The sequence below is a fragment of the Pyrus communis genome, chromosome 15 (assembly GCF_041283825.1).
Source record: "Pyrus communis isolate YQ-2024b chromosome 15, ASM4128382v1, whole genome shotgun sequence".
NCBI classification, from domain to species: Eukaryota; Viridiplantae; Streptophyta; class Magnoliopsida; order Rosales; family Rosaceae; genus Pyrus; species Pyrus communis.
Window position 1 is genome coordinate 39461170 of NC_142579.1, and position 19766 is coordinate 39480935.

The following is a 19766-nucleotide window of genomic DNA, read 5'->3' on the forward strand; positions in this document are numbered from 1 at the left end:
TTTTTTGAAGCATGATTGAGAAGCAGTCGCATTCATGGAAGGTGAGGTGGGAGCTGCTCATGACATGGTCTCTATCTCTATTTCTGGGGCCAAATGATAGATGCTCCAATCTAAAAATTTAATTAGTCCCACACAAATAGAAATCAATATATACCACAAACTGAAAGACAATCCCATTGGGGTAAGTAAAGGCTTTGCTTTCGGAAAGGTCGGTGCCTTGCTGATGCTCTCCTGCTCTCATTTATCATGAAAAATCAACGAAGCTTATGTTGCTATGACTAGACTCTTGTTGTCCCATCCTATTTCGAATTTATTCCCCAATTATCTCAAACAGATTTGACAATCATAAACACTAATGCTTTTTAAATTGACAGTGTCAACTAAATTTTCTTTTACAATGTATTCGTAACGCTACAAAACAAGTTACGTTATCACACAACTGAACATTGAGGTCACCATAAATATATTATTGTTTTCCAACCATATGGATCGAATTATACCTCATTTAATTAAGTTGAGACAAATATCAATAGACAAAAGGATAGTTCGTAGCCCTAACAGATCTTATTATTGCTCTCTAATATTGAAAAGAAAATGATTAGTAATAATACTAGTTAATAATATGCTTAAAAGTGTAGATGTGGCTTGTGATTTTACGTAGTTGAGAAATATATACATACAAAAGTGGTGGCTTCTTGTTATTTGACATGGACGGTTGGATATGGGAAAGAAAGGAGGGACGATGTGGAAAAGCCAAACACCTAGCACAATCATACACGCTCACTGGTCGGCTGGCCTTAAAGCCCGGAACGCATCTGATGAAACCTTATCTCCAACACCACCCCCCACCCTTACAGATTGCTCTCATCACATCCATTCCATCATTGCGATGCCAATTTCTTTTTAGTTTGTACTCTACAGTCCTTTTTAGGTCTTCTGAGTTCTGGCTCCATCTCCAAAATTAAACTACAATTATTTTCTTCCATTAGAATCGATTCAAATGCCCCATCATGCAAAATCATTGGTGGGGTCTCCTTGTCTATCCATTGCCGCCTTTCCACTAGTTCACACTTGCTAATAGGAACGAGAATAATTTGGTTCACAATCCTTAATTATAACGGATATTGTTTATCCACGTGTCACACATTATTTATGTACTTAATTCTTACAAAACACGGCATGAATTGTCCCTGAATAGACAATAACAATACAACACAGTTAAAAATGACAACAGGCAAATTTGTGCGTCATAACATTATATGATTCGTTTCACAATTAGATTAGTAATATTAGCTAATCTAGGGATTCTTTGTCGTTTGTAACCCTGCTCTTTTTCCTTTGAATTTTAAACCTTGAAGTGTAGGTTAATGATGATGGATTAAGGAATAAATCTGTTTAATCTTAATTACCCAATTATTCCCAATCATCTTTTATACCAATTATATTCTTTTTATTGGCAAAACTGTTTCAAAGTCAATGTATCTGTATCATCTCAACCGCACTAGAAACTTGTAAATGAAGGATACCTCGCCAGGATAACGATAATCCTATCTCTAATCTTTATGCCATCTAACTAACTTTCGTTATTCATGTTATGTCCATGTCATGAAGAACTATTTTCGTGAACAAAGTCACTGTTAATCAGTGCTAGACCAAAGAAAAAAGAGAGAAGAAAGAAAAAAAGGTGCATCGATCACCCTGACGGTTGCATCTCATCAAAGACTATATGAGAGTTTTAATCATAACTCGCACAAAAGTTGCAATGAATTTGTAGATTCGTCGGTGGATTAATCGTACAAATGGCATCATTTAATTTCCATCACTACCTAAAGATGCTCTTAAAGTTTCTACCTAAAAAGTCAGATAGCTCGGCAAGGTGATAATTAACATGTAATAATTGGTTTTTCCTTTCTGATTATCATGTTAAACTTCCATTTTTGTTAATTAGTTTAACGTAAGTGGTTGAATTATCGAATAAGTATTCAAAATAAAATTCGAAGAAACAACCAAGCTTTCATCGTTGCCAAGAAAAAACCCTAGCTAAAAAGGAGTTCAGATTTGGTTAGTATGTAAAAGTCTATACGTGTTGAAAGTGAAACTCAAGTCGAGAAATGAAGGATTTTACATGTGCTTAGATGTAAGTTGGACTACTTAGATAGCTAATTAATTTTATATTGAAACAACTCCTCATGTTGTCGTTAATTTTATGAAGAAATCCTAGCCTTCTACAGTCTACATGCAGAAACACAAGGGATTGTGGTATTCAGAGAGGCATTTCGGTGGTCTGCGATGTCTACATGCAGGTTAACACAACGGATTTGGTCTTCATCAGACTCTAATAAATGTTGTCTCCGTTGGATTGCTTCATTAAATTCATCACACACACAAAAAAACAAAAAAAAAAAACTACAAAGATTATAAAACAGAGAGAAAAAATAATTAATATTAATAAATTAAATTTTAAACTTCTTCTTATAAATAAAGACATAAATCATTAAACAAATAAATATAAATCTCATGTGTTATGTGAACAATTATCAACTATACATATATGAATCACACGCAATAACGGTGGACAGTTTTTTTCACACTAAATCTATTATGTATTAACGTAGAAATGATCGGAGGTATATACGTACCTAAAGAATCTCTCTCTCTCAAGCACTCTCCAAAAACTGTAGAATAGAATAGTTTTTCGTATAATATAAAGTGAAAATCCAGTAGATCAAAAAGTGGAAAGAAAAAAGGTGAAAAGTGCCGAATCATCATTCTCTTCATCACTCTTTATTATGCGTTCTTGTGTACACCCACATTCCATGTGGTTCCACGCATGCTTGCACGCATACACGCACACACAGAGACTAGCTTAATTAGCTTCATATGCCTTCTACACACATCAATTGTATAGAGACATATATAGACATTAGAGTAGTAGAGAATTTGTTTGTGATATTAGTCAACCTATGAGGACAAAGAGACATGGGGTCGATCGAATTGTTATAATTCCACAAAACCATATTCGTCATTCACTTTCCTTCCTTCCTTTGCTTAAATAATCCGATCCCCACATCCCTCCTACTCCAACTCCCTCCTTAAAAAAAAATTACAATCTTCTTTTGCCTCCACACTCGCACCTTTTTATAAATATTTTTGTGATTTGCTACTCCATAACAACATTTAGTAATTTCACAGAGATGGGTTTTGATCATGAAGCTTGTAACACTGGCCTTGGACTCAGCCTAGGTTGTCAAGCTAATCCAGATCATCATACAAATTTGCAGGCTTTCGATCTCGATCACCAAAAGAAGAAGAAAATACAGTTGAAATACGATCACCTATTTCCGGCTCTAACCCTAGGTCCATCATCCGGGGATTCGAAGATTGAGGCCGCCGAATCAGATGATCATTTGCACCAAGTAGTACATGTGCAAGCACAAGAACAGGTCTCTTCTCCCTGCAGCGGCGCCGTTTCGTCGTTCTCCAACTCATCTAGTTTCAAGAGGGACAGAGATATAGGTGTTGAAGAGATAGAGGGAGAAGAAGAGAGAGTAGTGAATATCACTACTTCATCAAGAGTAAGCGATGAATTATATGATCAAGATCAAGATCATGAGGGCAGTCCCAGAAAGAAACTCAGACTTACAAAAGAACAATCTTCCACTTTAGAAGACAACTTCAGAGAACACACTACTCTCAATCCAGTAATTATATTTTTCCATAAGCCATCTTTGTTTATTTATTTGTCTTCATGTTATTATAAGCTTGTGTTTAATTAGATTATCGTTCATTAACAAATTAAATTTTAAATAATTAAAGTTTTTCTTTTTATTTTATTTTTTTCTTGGATAAATCAGAAACAAAAGCAAGAACTAGCAAGAAAGCTAAATCTACGCCCGCGACAAGTTGAAGTCTGGTTCCAAAACAGGAGGGCCAGGTATAATTTTTTTACTTTAATTTACAAAATGTGCTAAGTATTATATTCTCACTTGTAAGTGAGAGATCTTCAGTTCAGCTTACATGAACATCAAGTTCAATACTTAATTATTCTTATTATTTGTATTCAAATTTTTCAGGATGTCCATGTTTGATGCTTGCTCATATGAGAGTCTCCAAAAATATAATATTCTTAATTTATTACAATTTTGTAGAACCAAGCTGAAGCAAACAGAAGCAGATTTCGAGTTATTGAAGCAATGTTGTGAAACATTGAAAGAAGAGAACAGAAGGCTGCACAAGGAGCTGCAAGAGCTCAAATCAATGAAACAAACAGCAACAGCCGCAGCACCCTTTTACATGCAGTTTCCAACTGCCACTCTCACCATGTGTCCCTCCTGTGAGAAAATCTGCAACGGCGGCGATCATCGTAATCATAATCATAACAACGGGTCATCGACGAGTCCATTCTTAATCGGATCGAATAAGACTCACTTGATCTTCAACCCCTACAGTACTCATCCATCTACAGCTTGCTAGTCTGCTGCCAAATTAATCAAGGCTAGATTGTCACTAGCTAGCCTTTTTATTATGAAGTAACATGCAGATTTCGAATTAATTTGTACAGGATGAAATTTAACTGTAGAGGTTAATTCATTTCTGTCTCTTATTTACGAATATTAATTTGTACATATTATAATTCTGCGTTTTTAGCTAGTCATCTCATCATTTGAAGGATCTTTATTTTTTTGCGTCTTTTCCAATGACAAATCTAGCTAGGTTAACTTTGCCCGTAATGTCATTGTTATGTATGGGCAATTTGTCGATCATAATTAATAATATGGTTTAATGTGAGTATGATGCTATTTGATCACACTAAGAATTTCAGAAAAGTTGGTAGACCGGTCGAGTGGGATGTGATTGGAACTGAGGTGTATGATCAAATTCGACATATTTCTTGGTAATGTGCCCTAATTAGTTCTCGATCGGTTGCTTTTTCTAATAGTAATAACAGTAATTAATGAATGTGCCCTAAGTAGTTCTTGATTATAGGAACATAAACCCTCATGGTTGCTATATTAATTAAATTAGTTCATGAATCCTTGCACCAAACATGATTCTTTTGGCTTAACTTGTATTTAAGTTTTTACTGATTCTTTTGTATTATGTTGTTATGCTAATATATGAAAAGGAAAAGAAAAGATCTTATTTTCGTTCTCATTTATGGCCTGCTAGAAGTTTTGGTATTCGAATTTTTCTATTAGCATATGGGTCCATGTGAAAGTTTTATTATAGTGTATCCTACATATTGAGATTATTGATCGTTAGATTTGGTTATTGCATCTTTAACACAGTAAAAATTTTGATGTTTTGAAATTAAGATAGCTGAAAACATACTAGAAAATTCTGCGTCGATAACCATTAACATCCCTAATTCAATCTTTGTGACAATTTGACATGTCAAAAGAAACCTGGCTGAAAAGATGTGAGATGTATGGAGAAAGTTTTCCATTTCAAATTATTTCAATGCTCTCTTGACGTATTCAACTTTATAAGTTGTAGTCTACCATCTAATAAGAAAGAATCAAAGAAATAAAGGATCTAAGGAACCACCGGACATAATAGCAAACATTTTGATTGAGGATAGTTTTATTGAGCGACTAAATGTTTTCATTTTTTTTGTTTAGTAATGATTTTTTTTTTCAGAGGTTTACTTTTTTTATTATATTTTATCTTCTTGTACGTATTTTTTCGTCATTTTAATGAATATCTGACGTTTTTATTAAAAAAATAAATAAAGAGAAAGAAAAACAAATCTTTAATGCCAAAGAAAGCAAGAAATAAAAGGAGAAGTGATACTTTCCAACTCTTACAAACCGACTATTCCTTTATTTTGCGTAATCTGACAATGATATTTTCGGAAGTACTGCAGGACTATTTCTTATGATTTTGACAAATTAAAGTTTGCTGTGCCCACTGCCCTAATTTGTTAATAAAAACAGTACCTTAAAAACAAAGTGACAAAACAAAAGCAAAACAAACCTAATTGCATGAGTAAGACCTACATAGGCAGACAAATATACTAGCTACTTAGCTAGTGTCAATATTTAGAGCGCTTCAACAATATGCATTTCCAGACTTTAGAAAACCTTTTGAATAAAACTATTTGTATCACCTTAATTATTAACGTACAATTATGTGTATTTTTTATTATAAAGATAATGAAGAGTTTCGAATTCTCTGGATCCAGTATATTATTTCTACTAATAATTTTATTCTCACCTTCATCACTGAGCTAATCCTAGCCCAATAACTCATGTCTACTGTCCTTCTAATTAATATATTAAAATCACTTATATGAATCTCGTGAATATAATATCTACAAAATGAGAGACGTGAGATGTTACAAATAATTGTATCTAACTATTTCACTTCTTGTTGCCCGTTGAATCGTTGATGCAATTATGATCAAAACAACTAACAAACATCGGGATCATAATCATGTTGTGTATGTTCCTATAATCTCGTACCAACTACCTAAAGTACTTGCCTTGATCAATGATCAGTCCCCTTTTTTTATGCTTTGTTAATTTTATCCAAAAATAATAACAGTCAGTTCTGCATTTGCTCCAATGATCTGCTGGAGAACTTGAAAGGGCTAGCTTTAGGGTTGTGTGATTGATGACGACGACGATAATTAATTAGGTATATGTAGCCTTCTCACCAATATATTGAACCAATATGTCCGGACTTTAGATAATGGTTAAATTATATCATCAAAATGGAAAAACTGGAATTGATATACCACTAGATTTAGTGTTAGGTGTAGCATCATATATATAAGCTAATGTGGACTGAGATGATGATTGTTCAGTATTAATTTATGAGCACTTTTGTTTTGTTCCGTGTTAGGTTGGTTCACGAGGGTGAAGCAGACAAATCTAATTCGTAATCTCGGAAAAAAAGATATTGTTCTTTTCTTGTCTCGGCCTAGCTACAGACACAAAAGAATATATATATATATATATATATATATATATATATATATATATATATAACTCCAAAAGAGTATGGGTGCATGTCATGGATCCATAACTTCACCAAGTGGTAACCTCTTGGACAATGATTAAAAAGGGCCTGCATAGTGTCCATGGCTGCGCTAATTGATTGCTTGAACAGAAAAATATAAATCCGTGTTGTATCTATAAGACATTCAAACGTGCTAAGGCCATCTCTAACCAAGAGCTGATCAAATAACTAGTTTTAGCCATCTGGTCTTTCAAAATATTAATATTTTAATAAACAATACATGATTATATTTGTCTTCATCTCCAACAGAGGGTCAAAGGGCCATAGGGCTCGTTTTAGCCCTGTCACAAAAAATCGTCTCTAACCGAGAGCCATAGGGCCAAATATAATTTATTATTTAAATTTAAAAACAACAATAACTTAAATTTAAAAACTACAACTTATATTCAAAAACTACAAATTAAATTTAAAAACAACATTAACTTAAATTTAAAAACTACAAAAACTTAAATTTAATATCCATAATCAACACTATCTTCATCATCCGTCATTGTAGGAGTATAGTCAGAGGTAAACAACTACCACTGGGTCATAATTTCTTCTTTTTTTTTCCTATCAAAATAGGCCTTACTCATTAGAGTGTAATTTGTAGTGTTCATTTCCATATTCTTATAAACCAACTCTTCTTGTATTTGTGCCTACGATTCCTTTCTTCCATGACAATGGCATTTTGCTCCGCCAGTAATCGCAATGAGGCCGCCACTTCCTGTTAAGCAGTGTAATTATCATTTGCCTTGCCCTTTCCTTCAACATTCGAGCCTTGTTTCGTCCTATAGCCCTAGGTAAGGAACCTTCATCCGGAGATGGATTTTCTACCCTTGTTTGTTGAATGGTAGGAGATCCATCTTCATCCATATCTACAGATGGGGATGCAGTTCCAAACACTGGTGTAGAATCTACTCTATGTTGAGGTGGATCTTCAAACAACACCCACCCTTTACAAATTTCCCAACAACCGTACCGTGAAACTGAAAGGGTTTTGAGCTGCCCTCCAAATACAATTCCTCCGCTTGGCGTACCTAGAAAATATAATTACAAAAATTAAAGGAAATTAATTTATAAAATTAAATGTAATATAATTAAACATTTAAAATAAACTATGAAAACACTAACTTCGTCGTAGTAATCGGCACCGCTTTCATGTCTAATTGTGCATGCTAACAGTGCTTGATGTCATTTATTCAAACTTGGATGAAGATGTTTTTTCTATCTTAAAGAACAACTCTCGTGGTTTCGAGCATTCGGTGGAATGGTGTCATCGTAGAACTCTAAGCATTTTTTGAACACACGAGTCCAAACACCTTCACTTGTTTGAGAAATCCCCCTCACACTATCTTCCGAGACCCATCTATAAGCCATGCAAAGAGCTTCATGTTCTTTTCGAGTCCAAGCACTACCTTTCATTGCAGATGAGGCCATTTGAAAATTATTGAAAAAATTGAAGGAAATATTATTGGAAGAGGTAAGAAAATATAATATGAAGAATTGAAATAGAATGAAGTGAGATAGTATGGAATGGTGAAAATTATGTGAGAAATGGTGTAAGAATGGCTCAGGTATTTATAGGGAAAAAAAGGTTTAAATTCATTAAAAATTTAAAAAAAATTAAAAATTTGAATACAACAGCTAGATGCAGTTAGCTAGCCGTTGTGTTCAAAATTTTTCCTACTATTTGTGTCGGTTATAACCGACACTATTGCTTTTATTCATGTCGGTTATATCTGACAGCATTAATAAAAAATTTGGACCAGGCCGGGGCTGGCTAGCTGGCTGGAATGACTAGCCGGTTGACCCTTTGGCCCTTTCAGATTCCGTGGGGCCCACGAGCCCTCTGGCCTAGCCCTCGGTTGGAGACGGTTTTCAGTCAATTTTCGACCCTCTGGCCTAATTGACTATTAGTCTGATAATATTTCTCTTAATTTTTCTTTCATTGTTTCTTGCAATGATATGAGAAGGGTGGTGAGTAAAATTCCTTTTTTATGTAAGAACATCATGGGATTCTTGCTTAGAAGATGCTTAGCTGCTTAAGAAGAAGCTCTTTACAATAATGCTTGCATTCTCTTTTTAGCAATGAACTTATTCTTTCACTTACAAATAACGTATCTTTACGGTAGAAAATATCTTTTGTGTCTATAATCTGACACACATGCAAAATTAATGCATTAAAATCACAAAAAGAAAAGGTTTGTTAGAACATGTAAGTGTGAGTTGTATGCAAACAAGAATCTCATTGTATATATGTAAGAAGTTAAGTATTTTCATGCTTAGAAATTGTTTAACACAAGTCTTGCTTCAATATGGTTTGCAACTGAGCTATTTAAAGCTTGTTATATTGACCCTCAGCTGAATATGGTTTGCAACTGAGCTATTTAAAGCTTCAACTCAAGTGATATAGGAATAGTGAGACTCCATGTTGGGTTTAGACTTTGTTTCACAATATTGCAAACCTGTTGAAATTTGTAAAACTACATAATATACTGTACAGAAATTTGTAACCATAGCTAATAGCCCAAACACATGGAATTAAAGCCCACAACACTAACTAAGCCTGATTTTTGGCCAGATCGAATCAGAAATACATGTTTTTAATTTAAAAGAAAAAAATTTCGGAAATGCATGTTATTTCTAATTTAGAAATTTCATAAACTCATGCCAAATTCAGTATTTTCGGAATCAGATTATTTTAGAGTTTAAAATTATAGGAGTTGTATGACTTCATCTATGCCAAGATAAAAAAATATGTCATCACCATTGCTCACCCTACATAATATAAAGTTTCATAGTTCTCAAATTCTCATTTTTTGTATGTAATATATTCGAAGGAGTTATAAATGAAAAAATAATTACATATTGGAGGACAGTGTATTACAAATCCAAAGTCAATACGTACATAATTAAGTGTATATAATAGAGTTATGAAAGTTTTAGAATTTTGGATCGAATTCGGAATATTAAATACATTCCAATTCCTATCCAAATTAAGAATTTAAAATTTTAAAATTCAGGATATGAATCGGACGGAATATTTTAGAATATTTCGGCTTGAAATCGGAGATTCGTATCCAAGTTGCAGCCCTACCAATAACCCATGTCGCTCACCTTTATTGTGATTCTTAGGTGGATCTTTAGAATGACGAGTTATCGGCTCAATGTTTTTTGAGAAAAATATTACGGTGATGATATCCAGTATTTGGTAGTGAGCTTTATTTTTTAGTGTTTACTTGTAGATGCTCTCTTAGTCTTCATTTATCCTGCGTTACAGATCCTGCAATTTTCATGACAACATGATCAAGAAACTTATTTTCATTCTATTTTGCTGCAGATTGAAAATGTACATCCCATTGGAGTAACAAAGTTGAAGATGTTTGGTAGGAATTGATGAAGACGTGAATTACTTCAATTGGACGTGGTTCATTTAAATATCTTTATACTAAGGTCATCTCCAACCGAAAGGTTCAGAGGATCAGAAGATCAAAAATAACCCGAAAACCGTCTCCAACCGAAGATTAGGCCAAATGGATCGTGAGCCCCACGAGACAAAAAAAGGGCCAAATGGCCAACCGGCTGACCATCTTCAGCCAGCCAGCCAACCCGTTGCCTAGCCCACACTTACGGTTTATGATTTTTTTTTGGTCCCAGGCCACTTTTTTTTTTTTTTTTTTTAATTTCTAACTTTTTCCTACACCATTTCTCACATAATTTTCACCATTCCATACTATATTATCTCATGTTATTTCAATTCTTCACATTCCATACTATAGCTCTTTGGCCTTCAGTTAGAGATGATTTTTTGTCATAGGGCTATGTTTGGCCTATGGCCCTCTGGCCCTCGGTTGGCAATGATAAAAAATATGGTCTTACATTGTTCATTAAAATAGTAATTTCTTGGATGATCAGAATGTTAAAATAAGCTATTTGATTCTCATTCAGTTAGAGATGGGCGAACAGTGAAAAGATAAGATTCTTTTAACTATTTTCTATTGGAATTTGCCTAACCCTATTATTCATGATATGATTTTCAAATTCTCTTCCTGTAGCTGGATGCCAGGAGCACGTCACCATCCAATCCCATGACTTCTTAAGGCCTTTACATATATATTGCGGGCAGTGCTATTCATATAATTATTCTTACTTCACATGCATTTTATTAATTTTCGATTGTCAAAATGACTGAATTAAAGATGATCAATGTAATAAAAAATTAATAAAGGTGTGTATGAAGTAAATATGGATGTGTGAATAGTACTATCCATATATTATATATGGGTTAAGATTCAGGGACATATGCTTTTCACATACATTTTGACAATATATTTTTATGTTTCACTCCGTAATGTATTTCAAATCGAACCGTTTACCAAAAATCAACTAAATTTGAAACCATATGACAATTGGATTAAATTTAGATAAATATTCGTCAATTTCTTTCACTACAAATGAATGTCTTAATGATTTAAATTTGTCTTTTTTTTTACAAGAATGATCCAAAAATGATGTACTAAAGTCTAAAATATAGACAACTCGGATCAATAAATTTATTACAAAGTAAATTTTACAAAATAAGTATCAAATATGTGTAAAAAAATATGTATTTCCGAGTCCTAACCCTATATACATAGGTCAGCCCACCAACCATAATGTAACCTATTAAACCTATCTTGTTTCGTCTCTCGATCAGCAACCCCCAAACTCAAAAAAAAAAAATGAATACGCCTGCCTGCTGCCATTGAAGGTAATAGAAAATAAATAAATAAATTTCCGAGTCCTAAACACTTTCGGAATTGTTCATTTTTAACAAAAAAAAAAAAAAAAAAAAAACATAATTTTACCTTTCCTTGATAATATTCACTACACATGCATTTTTTTATTTTTCAATAAAACTAAAGTTTTTTTTTAAATTTTCGTTAACTTTTCTTAAAAAGAATTGTGTGGGTCCTTAATTTATCATTAACCTATATACATTAATCTATCCAAAAAAATTCTTCGAGAATTATTTTAGAACTTGATCTCAGATTGGAACCGAACCACCCAAAACTTCATTGGCGTTTTGCTAATGAATTTTAGAGGCTGTCTGAAAGGTGGTTTTATAAGAAATAAGTTTTGCCGCCCTTCCACCATAGGCTAACTGATTATTCAGCATAGTTTATGTCTTCTTTTATTGAGAAATGCTCTAATAAATGGTGGAGCCACATTTATTCCCCTAGGGGTCATGGCGGTAAGGATAATAAGGTATAAGAGTCATACATAGGTGGTTAAATGATAAATCGTACAAGGATTTATAAACGATTGAATTACTTTTCATATTGTCAATTTATTTTATGGTATAACCTTAACTTTTGTTTATGATATCAAAGCAAGTTGGCTCATATGTGAAGCTTAACAACTACACGTCTCTCAATTTGTTGCCCATGTGTTTGTCTTGAAAATTCGTCACATGTGAGGGATATATGTCGAGTCATACACCAGTGAAAGAAGAAACTTTGCGATGACTTATAAGAGATTGAACTATTTTCCATATGACCAATTAATTTAATGGTGGAATCCTAACTTTTTTCACCCCCTCCCCCTCAACTTTTTTTTTATGATATCAAAGCAAGTTGGCTCACGTATGAAGCTCAACAGCTACACGTCTCTCAATTCGTTGCCCATGTGTTTGTCTTGAAAATTCGTCACATGTGAGGGATATATGTCGAGTCATACACTGGTGAAAGAAGAAACATTACGATGACTTATAAGAGATTAGACTATTCTCCATATAACCAATTAATTTAACGGTGGAATCCTAACTTTTTTCAACCCCCAAAACACAAAAACTTCCCAAAAATCTAACAGTGCACACGTTTGAATGCAAATACAAGACAGAAAGTTATCCCATTTTAATCTGATTCGCATTGGATCATGAGTCTTTACATTTAAGTTTGATGCATTCACCAGTATGGCTGTATTTGTTACATCTAAGTCATTACGACAATCTAATGATTTTTGAACATGAAATATCAACTACAATTAAGTTTAGTTGTTTGTAATCTATTATAAAATAAATAAATAAAAATTAATTGAATATTGATTCTAGCTTACAACTTACAAGGATTACTGGTGAAGGGGACATATATCCTCTCCAGATCCATTGGTCCTAATCCACCAAATCTCGTAATTCAGGCTATTGAAATTTGATACAACGGCTAAAATTATTAGAACTTTTAAAGTGAATCCCTGTTTGTAACCGTTGGATCAAATTTCAATGGCCTGAATTACGGAATTTGGTGGATTAGGACCAATGGATCCGAAGGGGATCCATGTCCCTGGTGAAGGTATCCCTATTTTCAGTTTCTATAGTAGAAGCCTTATAACATGGCAGTATGCATGCATTAAAATAGAAGACTAACGATGCTCTAAACTACTGATATTTCACTCCTTTTTGGCGCACAATGACGCAAACATCAACTCTAAAACGTCTTATATCACGCAAAATAATGGAAACCATCCAGCTTACTGCTAGCATCACATTAATGAAATATACCAAAGAGACCACTAGATAAAATCGCAGCAACACAGCACGTAATAAAAATAAAAGAAAAAAAATCCATATACGTATAAATCATCAGCTTGGATTGTGGAATATAGAACATTACCTAATTAAGTACGTGCGTACTTAGCCATAAAAATTACAAACTACGATAAGCAGTTTGCTTTTATCTTCAGATCATACATATAAAACTAATTAAGCCAACTTTTAACTGTGAGCCTTGCGTGAGCAGAAGAGGACACAATGTCACGGAGTTGTTTAGGTCATGGACCGAGACGGTAGTGACCGTCACCTATGTAGTGTCCATCCATATAGAGGGCTGCATTCTGTGGGTGTAGGCCATCCATCACCATAAACTGCATGTCCTCGGAAGGCTTCCAGTGCCTCTTCCTTTGATTTATGAACCAATTGTTTATTTGTTTCTGATCCAAACCCGTAGACTCCGCCAAAGCCACCTTCTCCGATTCCTGTTTAGTAACATGTTCATTTTATTAGATTGTAAAACCGGTGCCATACATGTCATTAATGCATCGTCTAATCAGTGATATGAAATCCAGTTAATTAATAGTCTCACAACATAATATTTGACAGGAGAAAATTCCTCTATGATCGACGAACATAATGACATGTACCCATTCTTAATACGGACTTCAAAATCTCAATGAATCGAAAACATACCGAAGGATATGGCCACTTGTAATGTAGCTCCCACCAACTAAGGAGCTTCTGCCTGGCATCTTTGGGCAATTTCCCTTTCTTCTTTTTCTTCGAAAGCTCTTGCTTCAGGCTACTTAAGTAACCACTATACTTTCTCAGCAGGTGATTCTTGAGCTCTCTGTCTTCAGCTCTTGGATCAATCTCAGGCACTTCTGTTTCTCCACCACTATTCTCCTGCTCCTCTTCAGATGAACCAATTCCCTCACACTTGTCCTCTGCATATATTAACATGCATGTGACTCTTAATTATAAAAACTGAGAAACCAAGGACGTAGCGGTGCACAGAAGGACAGAGCCGCATGTGAAAATCATTTCCCTTAATATATATATATATATATAAGAACAAAATGGAAAGGCGATAAAGCGATTCTATGCGCAGACGTGCAAACTCTATCGATAGAAGCATTCTAGCCTATTTAGATTTTGTCAGAGGAGCAAATCCCTCGTCTGAGAAAACGCTAAGGAAGAGAAATCCTTACCAGAAAGCCGGGGAAGTAAGGTTATGAAAGGTAGTTTGCTCGCTCGATCAAAAAAGAAAGATTGAAACAGCCAAGAACAACGAAAACCTTTCAAGAAATACACACACACAAACACACACACACACACACACACGTGTGTGAAAACAGGAATGGAGATCCCGGAATTCTATCCCAGAAAGTGCATGTGTTGTGCTCTTATATAGTTAATTACCTAAAAGAAAAGGGAATTGTTATTGGTACTTCAAAAATCTCATTCTATACTCCAAACTTTCTATATTTGGAAAGAAAAATACACTTGTGAGAAGTGTAGAATGAGATTTTTAGAATGCCAATAACACTTCCCAAACAAAACCTTATAAAAGAAGAACTTTTAAAGGGAGAGACACCAACTTTGGCTACAAGAGCTCGTGATAGATTTATTATATATTTTGTTGCAGATCGAGTGCATTATATAGACATTGTTAGAAGCAAACTTTGTTAACTATTACAGATCATGCAGATTCCATAAAGTAAATCAAATAACCAGTCAATATAAGTTTACTGCCAAGGTTAAGATACATGAACACTTCAATATATGTGGACTGTAGAGTGTGATAAACATAAGAGATTCTCTACGCAACTAAGAAGGGACCTCATTAGCGTTACCCCGTCAATAAATACTTATCCTATGTGCTAAAGGTAAATCACTCGTTCAATAAACACTTGACACATGGTGTGGTGACTAGAAAATATCTCTTACAAACTGTCAAGGTTAGCTAAAGCTGATCTACCACCAGAAAGGAATACAACAATGATAGATTCATGCACACATAAAACATAAATAAAAAATAAAAGAGTTAAAGAACGATCATGTGCATGAACCGAAGATATGTCAAATCTGGGGCATGTAGGTATAGCCAACATGGAACTTAATAAATGGTGGCATTCTATTTCAAATGAATTCTGCCATGTCCGTACCGTCTAGGTGGTGTAGCTAGCTGATTTAAATAGCATCCTATGTTTTTTTTTACTATAGCTTCTGCAAGGTTTTTATTCTTTATTTGGTTTGTATAAGGTTTTATTGTATACGGATCTGTTGAAACACCTTTTTTATCAAATCTAGTGAGTAACTAGGGAATGAAAACAATCATGTTATATATAGAAAATCAGATTTATGAAACAAATGGGAGGTCTTGGTTTTGGGTTGGAAAGTGGAAACCCTAAAAGAAATGAGAATTATGTCACCACAAAGGCATGGTAAATCTAACCCTTAAAAAAGAGAGAATTATTAACCAAATCAAATGTTTGATCTCTCTTCTCATCACTGTTTACATATAGAATAGGGTATTTACACTAAGTCTTTGTCTTAATTAATAGTCATTTCCCTTCCAATGTGAATATATTTTTAAACAAATCTATAAACTAAGCAAAGAAATTAAGTCATTATCACACTATTAAGCTCGTGATTAAAATCTCTATGTTCATCGACAGTTATTGAAGCCACTCATGAATGAAAAAATGGTAGGTGTGGTTTCTTCCTCTAGCTTCCTCTTTGTTCTTGGACATTGGAAGGCACTATTTGATGGGTCAAATTGGTCTCCCTCAAAAAAATAACCGGATTTGACGTACGCCTAGAAAATGAAAGAGATGCTGACAAGTTTTGGGTACTCTCCTCAAGGTGAGACAAAACAGTTGGACTAGCAGTTTTGCAGCAGTTCAAGACCAAAAAATCCACATATCTCCCATTTTATGAATTCTAACTCCAAGCTCCTTCCCCATGCTCTACTTATACAATAATATTTAAATACAGTATATGGATTTAGGTTAGCGGTAATGGAAAGATGGATAGATGTACGTTAAGTACAGAATTCGAAAACGCCTAATATAACATAAGAAAAATCTAAGCACATGGATATATGAGTCCAAAATTAACTTATGTTTGTAGGGAAAAGTAAGTACCACTTACCAGAGGGTGAGAAGATCCGAAGGGGAGGAGCATTATTATTATTTCCAAGCATGTTAAGCTGAGTTTCAATCCTCCTCATGAAATCCATGGCTTCTTGTATTGGCCTTGTTAGTTCTTCACGATATTTAACCAGCATATCGTAGTAAGCTTCCTGTTAATTTAGTAATTGATCCATCCAGATTTTATTGTTTATAATAATAAAAAAAAACATCAAGCAATGCACATATAATATATTAATCCCCATTAAAAAGCATAGTAACTAAGAAAATAAATTAAAATGGAAGATATGGATCACCATGAACTGATCCAGTTCTGGGTCTTTTGAAGTCTCTCTTGAAGTCCCAGAAGACCGCTGTCGTGCCTCAAACTCTTGCCTAGCAACTGAGAGCCGAGCCATAACATCAGACGGAGCTCCCACCTACATCCATAACACGAATGATTCATATAAATCGAAGAGATGAGCTTAGCTGAGTTTGTTAAACCATTGTACTATCCTTCTCTACTCGAGTTTAAATAAAAAAATTCTCATAATTTGATAGATTTAGTACAAAAGATCGTTTATATGAAAAAAAAAATTATTCATTTATTTAATCTTCACGGTCTAAGAAAGAGAAAAACGTGTTAATTAATAAAACAATTACCCTTTGGCAATCCATGTAAGCTTCCAAGAGGTTAGAGTACTGAGGGTGGGCGATGATCTTGGCTTTGATGGCTTCAACTTCGTTGGAGCTCAGGCTGTGATCGTCGTTTAGAAGATTCAAATTATTCTGTAGCTGATGAACAACTGGTTGGTGCCCTCTTGATGAAGAAACAAGATGATTATTATTATTGTTGTTGTACTGAAATTTTTGGTGGCCATGCTGTGATGTGGTGGCTTCGGTCTTCACATTAATTGGGTGTGTTCCTGGAGACTGAAAATTACACTGATCACCGCTGCCGCCGCCGCCTCCACCGCCGCTTGACTGAAGATGAAAGGTGTTGATCCCCATCTGATGATCACTTGCAGCTCTCCCATAATTTCCTCCAAGGTTTGGTGAGGCGTAGAGGAAGTTTCCCCTACCACCCGAACTCTCATGATCCATTTGATTGTTGTAGTCTTCCATTTTTTTTTTCTCTCTCAGCAAACCCCAAAGGTTTCTAATTTATAAATCAACTAAAACCCCAGTAGTAGACCGAAACCCTAGCTAGTAGCTAGTCAAGACAGAAAGGAATAATTTATGAGTACCGGGAACACGAAACGCGACCAGGGTTTTATGCAAACCAATGGGATCCGAACTATTGTTATTGGCAATCCATGAGATTATGGAGGCCAGGAAGTGAAGCCAAAAAAGGAATTAAGCATGTTATAATTTCGTTACAGAAAAATATATATCATAATTGATTACTTTGAGGAACTGGGAGGAGATGGCGTGGCCGGAACCGGCTACTCGCAGTTCTGTGTTATGCGAGGGTGAAAGAGACTGACTTTGCTTTGTTGAAAGAAAGTAAAGAAATATTTGAAAATGCTCGAAAGCAATGACTGTATAGGAGACCTAGCGAGCAGGTAACTCACTAGATTGGAGATTTTTCTTCCATCAATCTCTCTGTCCCTCCTAGTCTTGATTTTAACCTTTCTTTCACGGATTTTTTTCCTTTTTTTCATTATTTTATTATTATAATTTTTCTATTTAATTCAATTTTATATGTTCCTTCCCTTTTCTTATTTGTTTTTCTCCTATTTCGCATAGGAAGTCATTAGATTAAGCAAATAACAGAATAATAAAAATAAAAATAAACTAGAATGTGCAAAAAAAAAAAATTAAGTGCGAATATCAATTTTCATTTACACTTTCGAGAAAATGAGCAATTTTTATAGAACCCTAAGTGCATCTCAAACAAACTCCATACACTTTTCAACTAAATATAGATCCATGTCATCAAAACATGCTCCCAAATAGATGTAGAAAAGAAAATCAAAACATTTGTTGTAATAATGATAAACAATAAATCATAAAATTTGTAGAGTCGGTTGGATTGTAAAATTGGAAACAAATTTTAATTCTTTATGTGCAAATAAATTTTGGCCTTTAAGCTGTCATCTAAGTAAACAAACTTGCAGTTGAAAGGAAGGTTTTTCCACATACCCTTAACACAAACCGCTAGATTGCATGCATAACATAAATGAAAAAAGGAATATATGTAGTGTTTTTCTGCTTATATTTAGTTTATGCTTAAAAAATTTCTCTATTTGAAGAGCAACATTTATGGTCTTTTGGAGATGATTGACTCATTTGAAAATGTTTTTAAAATAACTGAAAAAGCTTTAAAAGAAACTTCTTGGATTTCAAAAGCACTTGAGGTGTTTCCTACAAGAAACACGTGCTTTTTGTAAAAAGCATTTTAAGTGTTTTTTTAAGATTCACAACTATTTCTACTAAGGATTGATTCTAAAAATATTTTATCAAAAGTGCTTTCAGTCATTTTAAAAAGCACTTCCAAACGAGCCTGACATTTTATTTTATTTTATGAACTTATTATAACTTGGGATTATATCCGACATTCCAAATGTAACTTATCTTACCTTACCATGTTCCTATTCTTTCTTTACCAATTAATGGTTTTACTTTGGATACTTAAACCTCTAACAATCATTTCTTCTTCTTCTTCTTTCTTAAATCATTTTGAAGATGAGTTTTCTTATATAGTGAGGTGAAGTGATTGTGAATGACCGAACAAAGGTAAGTGCTTTACCAATAGAAAGAGAACAAAAACAAAATTCAACTTCAATTGGAAGGAATACAATATTCTATTGAGAAAAACACCTCATCCATACCCCAAGTATAACTTGCACTTGCAATTATTAATCATTCTTCAGGTCCAAAAAGCACCAAAAAATAAAGTGATGGACAACATATCTTATACAGTTCCTCGTTTTTTGTCTCTTAACCAAACCAAACTAGTGCGAGGCGAAATTAATGGATAAACATCACTTGAAATGATGATTTTCTCATTATCATGTAGTTTTTTACTGTAAAAGATTAGATAATTATTGATTTGTAAAACTATAAAACATTAGATCATTATTAATTTGATAATA

At 34.0% G+C, this 19766-nt stretch overlaps 2 protein-coding genes across 3 annotated transcripts; one reads left to right on the plus strand and one right to left on the minus strand.

The window, feature by feature from the left end:
* The first annotated feature begins 2898 nt into the window (after positions 1–2898).
* LOC137708452 (homeobox-leucine zipper protein HAT9) lies at positions 2899–4788 on the plus strand. Of its 2 annotated transcripts, none has more exons than XM_068447540.2 (3): positions 2899–3701; positions 3855–3934; positions 4149–4788. In XM_068447540.2, the coding sequence occupies exons 1-3, from the start codon at positions 3195–3197 to the stop codon at positions 4471–4473; spliced, it is 912 nt and encodes a 303-aa protein (XP_068303641.1). In that variant the 5' UTR covers positions 2899–3194; the 3' UTR covers positions 4474–4788. The 2 variants fall into 2 exon arrangements, with proteins under 2 accessions (XP_068303641.1, XP_088541058.1); XM_088684932.1 differs by having other exon boundaries at positions 2998–3701; positions 4074–4788.
* An 8805-nt stretch (positions 4789–13593) lies between these two features.
* On the minus strand, positions 13594–18270 carry LOC137712770 (homeobox protein knotted-1-like 2). Its single transcript, XM_068451932.2, has 5 exons — positions 17332–18270; positions 16986–17108; positions 16691–16841; positions 14228–14481; positions 13594–14016 (listed from the first exon to the last, which is right to left on the minus strand). Exons 1-5 carry the CDS (start codon positions 17791–17793, stop codon positions 13813–13815), a joined length of 1194 nt encoding a protein of 397 aa, XP_068308033.1. The 5' UTR covers positions 17794–18270; the 3' UTR covers positions 13594–13812.
* Positions 18271–19766: the final 1496 nt, after the last annotated feature.

Bases quoted from the DNA above. Each gene is read 5' to 3' on its own strand.
- LOC137708452 (XM_088684932.1), top strand. From the start codon at position 3,195: ATGGGTTTTGATCATGAAGCTTGTAACACTGGCCTTGGACTCAGCCTA. The intron at 3,702-3,854 runs GTAATTATATTT...TGGATAAATCAG, and splicing joins AACACACTACTCTCAATCCA to AAACAAAAGCAAGAACTAGC. The intron at 3,935-4,073 runs GTATAATTTTTT...CAAATTTTTCAG, and splicing joins TTCCAAAACAGGAGGGCCAG to GATGTCCATGTTTGATGCTT.
- LOC137712770 (XM_068451932.2), bottom strand. From the start codon at position 17,793: ATGGAAGACTACAACAATCAAATGGATCATGAGAGTTCGGGTGGTAGG. The intron at 17,109-17,331 runs GTAATTGTTTTA...TTATGGATGTAG, and splicing joins CTTACATGGATTGCCAAAGG to GTGGGAGCTCCGTCTGATGT. The intron at 14,482-16,690 runs GTAAGTGGTACT...TAATATATGCAG, and splicing joins TCGGATCTTCTCACCCTCTG to AGGACAAGTGTGAGGGAATT.